The following is a 5690-nucleotide window of genomic DNA, read 5'->3' on the forward strand; positions in this document are numbered from 1 at the left end:
CAGGCTGTCTACCTTGTTATATAATAACCAAGACGCGCAGATGTCACTGGATGACGATGCCCTTACCTGAGATAATAGCCGGGGTCTGAGAGAAATCTGGTATTTGGGCCGAAGACCGACTTCGAGATACGCTGCGTGGAGTGCGACTGGTCTTCTCGCTTTGAGATAAGCTTTCGGGAAAACCGTCGCCGTGTTTCCGTGTGCATGATTGACATCATATGAATGAATGAGGTCTGTTATTCATTGCACATAGTGCATGACCAGCCCAAGGTCTGTGCTCTACCCTCACTCTGGATGTATAGTAAACTCTGGCAGTAGCGACGTGAGTCAACGCGCTCCACATGTGCGCTACACTCAGCGGCGACCGGTAGGCAACACAGGCATCTGGCCATCAAGAGGCGAGAGACAGTCGCAGTCCAGCAGGTATCTTCGACGTCGGGTTTTCGGCCGGAAACAATAGTAATTTCTTCAACACCGGTTCCTATGCTCAGCGTAGGGCATCGTAAGGACATGCGGTGTGGTTTATATTAGCAAGGTAGGACAGCTGATGCACATAATACTTGTAAAGAATCCGTCAAATTAAAATGGGGAAAGTTTATTAATTCGATAATACTGCAAACAATGCAGCAACGATGTTTAAGCATTTAAAATCACCGTTGTACACGTCTCGCTCTTTATCGCTCTTGAATATATCTATAGTATATAGTATATATATAATATGATATTGTACTCCTGAATGCATTTGTTTATTTAAGCATATCCTCATGTTAATTATTCTCATAAGTTAGTTCTATTCCATGTCTTTCACACAAATCAAATGTGAGTTTGTCAGCATTTCTATGTTGCACAGACACATGTACAGAAGCGTGCACACAGACATGCAATCGCACAAACACACACAAGGCATTCGTGAGTTAACTGATGTGCAGTACTCTACGTAATGCTAGTAGCAAAATAAAGTTTAATTCTTGCAAATAATTAGCGTATGTCATTGTAGTAAATTGACAGAGATCTGGTGTTTCATACATGTTAAAGAGGAAGAATACTCTACAATGTGAGTGTATTATGACACTATATATAACTGTATATATTATATATTTCAATACTGCATGTAGTATAATTTAGATCCAGTATAACTGTAAATATGCGCTAATCACTATAGTAATGGTCCCCTTTTAAACAAAACAGGATTGACTCAGTCTGACTGTGATATTATTTTGTCTATGCGTATGAATTCTGAATTCATCTATTTTAGGGCCATTTTAGAAGACTGTAGGTTCAGCCCTGATCGGCTATCAAGTGTCACGAAATCATTCTTGGTATGCCTAGCCTATAGATATTTTGGAAATATACATTCATACTTCTCATGCTTTACCTATGTCCAGAAGTTTCCATTCTCAACTTCGCGTGATCCGTTATAACAATGATAAGGCCATGAGAATTGAGGTATGAGTTTCCCGTCCGAGATATTTTGAAAAGTGAGGAGGCTTTTTTTCATTTTTCATTTTTCATTATTCATTTAATATTTGTAGTTAACCCATTGTTCATGCGACATCCGCATACATGTGTGTAATAATTCATATTTTATTATCCGTGGTCGAATATTTTCTTCAAACTCATCAGATTCTATATTCATTGAGAAATACTTACGGCATTCAGCATTGCAAATTTATTGACAATTCGGAGCATTTATAATTTATGAACATCCGGAAAAGACACGGCAGAGAGAACAATTTCCATTGGTCAATCTTGGCGCAATGATGAGTTCCTGACCAATCAGAGCATCTGTTACTGTATGTGGCTCAATTATAGTGTATCACCAGATGTCTCGCTGAACAGCTTGGCTGGTAGACTGGTACCCGGTCGTCCCACCTCTCGGCTTACTCCCTCCCATCAAGTAATCGAGGTGGGAGCGAGTACCAGTCTACTTGGCTGGTTACCATTTCCAACTGTAGCCTGGCACGTTTTTGGGGATCGGGCTGTAAGTCGATGTACTCAGGATACGTAACGTCAGCATGCTGTTGTATTGGTTGGTATTAATGTATGTTTTAATCGCTCTGAATGGACAACTTGGGTTTTAATGATTTAAAAATGAAAATAATGAAATACTTTTGAAATAATGAATATTTTCGGCGGTGGCTCTGACGGCATGCGGGCGGTGGACGGGAAACTCATACCTCAATTCTCATGGCCTAAGAGGTTTTGTAAGAATCTATATTTATGTACGAGAACAAAAATTAATTTGAAGTACCCACCTGCTTCCTAGAAATTGACAGCTGTTTATGATCTACGATTGAGTACTGGCAGGCAAGTCATGATATAGATCTAGGTAGAGTTTATTTGGGGCACTTTTAATTCACTAAAATGATGTGGTTTGGGCAAAAATAATTTAACGGATCCATTGTAATAATTATAGGCTGTTGCCCAAATAATGCGGTTGGTCCTGGCTTGTTCGGGAATAGTGATTGTGAAACACAGTTCTGTGAGCATTTCTTTGTGAATTATAGGAACACAAAGCACAGATCAGAACCCATTTGGGAGGCATAGGTCTCTACCCCCCTCACATAGTTGACGTGGACTGGAGACTCGACTACTGCATTAAGGTGCTTAATCTATTCTAGTTATTGGTACTTCTTTGTACTAATTAAAATTGTATTGCTAGTTACACTGCAAAATATCCTGTTATCTACATGCACAATCTACTCCGTTACAACATACTCATGTCGTATATTGTCGTTATAGGCCTGGCCTACATCATACAAGCAGAACTTGATAAAGTGTGGCATGAATACAGCATACGCTGGATTTTGCAACTTATACAATTTTTCTTACCCGATAGATGGCAGCACGATGTTATAATGACTAATAAAATAGTATCGCTCTTCTATAATAGTTAGGATTGTGTTTAAATTTCTATTTTTTTCAAATCCGAAACAGTCTATTTAGACGCAAACGTCATCTGATTTGTGGATCAATCGTTCTGCGTGTCACTTTGTACAGGATAGCAATCGTGACAAGGTGAATGAGCCTGTGTACCTGATAGATCTAAAGACCCAGAGGTCAGGCGAGACTGAGTTGCATGATATACAGTTCTCGTGTACCATGGAACAACTGCAGGTAAGGCTGAGGTAGCCCAGGTATACTCTAGGACTCTCGTACATACATCATCGTCATCATCATCATCATCATCATCATCATCATCATCGTCATCACTGTTGTCATCATTGGCATAGTCATTATCATTGTCGTCGTCGTCGTCGTCGTCGTCGTCGTCGTCGTCGTCGTCGTCGTCGGCGATGTCGCCATCGCCGTCGTCGCCGCCGCCATCCTCGTCATCATCATCGACACTGTCTTAACTATAACCATAACCCTATCCTTATTCGTAATCCTATTATCCCAGACTGCGGATTCTAATGTAGCACTGACCCGGCTGTTGCTACTGTGACAAGCCACACGTGTACCCTACAATCACGCTGTCACTCGCTACTCCGTTCCTTCCAAGCAGACAGAACTGTCAACGTGACCCCTGCGCAATTCCATCCTATTCTATTCCATTATTTCTATTCTTTATTGCGCGTGTGGGCAGCTCTAAGATGCTCACAGAATGCTGTGTTTCCCTTTCCATTGTTCAAGTGAGTAACGTGAAAGGCGCAAACCCAAATACCTTGGCGGATACTTAAATAAACACAGTCTTCCTACTGACAGATTCAAGGTGAATGTTATATAATTAGACACTTTTTCACAGTATTTGTGATTGCTTAGCCATTTGTGTGTTTCCAGGATCTAGTTGGGAAACTGAAGGATGCCACCAAGTCTTTAGAGAAGATAGCCCAGCTGTAAGGCTGAATGCATGGGAATTTTGATACATTTCCTCTAGCAGGCTTCAATTCACCTACAAAGAACAGTTATTATAGTGTAATAGAATAAAGTAGTAGTAGTAGATCTAAAGATAAATGGATATGTTATCTGCTGTACATTGCTGCAGAACATGATTTTAAAACACTAAACGCATTATTGTGTAAAATGTTTTTTGTTGTTGTTGTCATGTATAGCAAACTGGACCCCTGATGCTATCAAATCAGGAGTCCAACAAGAAAATAATGAGTATTTGACTCTGGGCTCGCATTAATTTCGATCCCTGCTGTGATGTAGTGGTGTATGTTGAGGCTTTAAATAGAAAAATGTATGAAGTATGCAATGGAGTGATAAGAGTTCTTTAGCGTGACTGGATCTTCTTTGTACAATATTCCTAATTTTAGACAAAGTCCCCAACCTCTACAAACATCAGAGTTTGATGGACTATAAAAACCGTTGTGTTCAGCGGGAGTTAAGGTTTAAAGGTCGGAAGTTAAGAGATCTAGCCTGTAAGCAGTTTGCAATCATGTTTTTTTACCATTCCCTCTGAGCAGCCCGCGTCTTATTCGATTGTTAATGATGACAGTTCAAACTTGCTTTCGTGAGCCTGGGTGATGAGTGCATAATGAGCAAGCGCATGCGTTTTCACTTCTAATTGAGTAACATGACTCGAACTCACTCAGCTGTTGACAGGGGGATCAGTTCATTCTGCAGCCTCTTACCCCTTGCTCGTGCATCAGTTCATATAAGGATCACGTGAGTGAAACCTGTTTATTAATAATGTATAAAAAAAGACGTCTGAAAATTTTGTCTGTGCCACTGTTCTAATGAACTAGTAAACAGCTTCGTGTTTTGATTTCATATTTATCACTGTTGTGATTTTTTTTAGCGTAGATGTGATGGATTTTCTGTTTCGATCTGGTTACACTCTAAGCCAACCACTCTTTAGCATAATCTCCTGATAATATCAGGAGTACCATAATGAACAAACTTGTAATAATTATGGTAATCCTCTTACTACTATAGAGTTATCATTCCCATTGAGTTATTACTACTTTGTACAGCTTATTTGTAATGGGTATAAAGTCCAGTACATATTGGTAGTGTTTAATTTTTCTCTCGACAAACATCAAACGCAGAACAAGCTAGGTTTCTATAAATTTTGTTTTACAATAATGAGTTTTGTCACAGTATACAGTAATACACATGTCACCAATCAACATATAACAAATCAAACTCAATTTATACAGGTTAATACTACATCTTTGCCAGTAATACACAATAGTAACTGGCCCTAACACTTGCACTGTAAATCTCTGCTGAGAACACCCCCCGCATTTCGACCAGGTCTTACGCTAACTAGCCGCCCTGTACATGGTGGTGTATCATCGGCATAGATTTACAGGCATATGTGCGATAGAAGACATCGTCACGCGATCCCACTATAAAAGTGACAGGAATGTATGTACGCAGCTAGAAAATGAGAAATTCTCGTGTGGGAGAGCGTGTTGTAATTCGCGCCATCGATCGCCGGGTATTTTACTGACTGTAGAGTACGTTCGGAGGCCGATCGCCTTACGCAGGGAGCGGGGGGAAGGGGAGTGGGTCACCAGCCCTCGGACACGTGTGCACGCGCCATCAGACGGCGTACCTGATGGCTGATACCCACACCTAAACGCCGTCGTTGACCGGATCTACCTTTGGCCGACATCACCAGCGGCAACAACAACATCAACATCGTCATCAACAACAACAACATCAACAACAACGCATACGGAAATGTAAACATGAAACGTACACAGAAAACGGCTTAAACTCTGTAAACAAAAAAATGT

General features: G+C 40.6%; 1 protein-coding gene across 1 annotated transcript in view; it reads left to right on the forward strand.

The window, feature by feature from the left end:
- Positions 1–4718, forward strand: part of LOC106816309 (COMM domain-containing protein 3-like) — a 17059-nt gene extending 12341 nt beyond the window's left edge. The window contains exons 3-6 of the mRNA XM_014820892.1: positions 1256–1319; positions 2508–2603; positions 3001–3117; positions 3781–4718. Coding sequence (XP_014676378.1) covers positions 1256–1319; positions 2508–2603; positions 3001–3117; positions 3781–3840 — 337 coding nt within the window. The 3' untranslated portion in view covers positions 3841–4718. The remainder of the gene's footprint in view (positions 1–1255; positions 1320–2507; positions 2604–3000; positions 3118–3780) is intronic.
- Positions 4719–5690: the final 972 nt, after the last annotated feature.

The sequence above is a fragment of the Priapulus caudatus genome, unplaced genomic scaffold, assembly GCF_000485595.1.
Source record: "Priapulus caudatus unplaced genomic scaffold, Priapulus_caudatus-5.0.1 Scaffold31, whole genome shotgun sequence".
NCBI classification, from domain to species: Eukaryota; Metazoa; Priapulida; class Priapulimorpha; order Priapulimorphida; family Priapulidae; genus Priapulus; species Priapulus caudatus.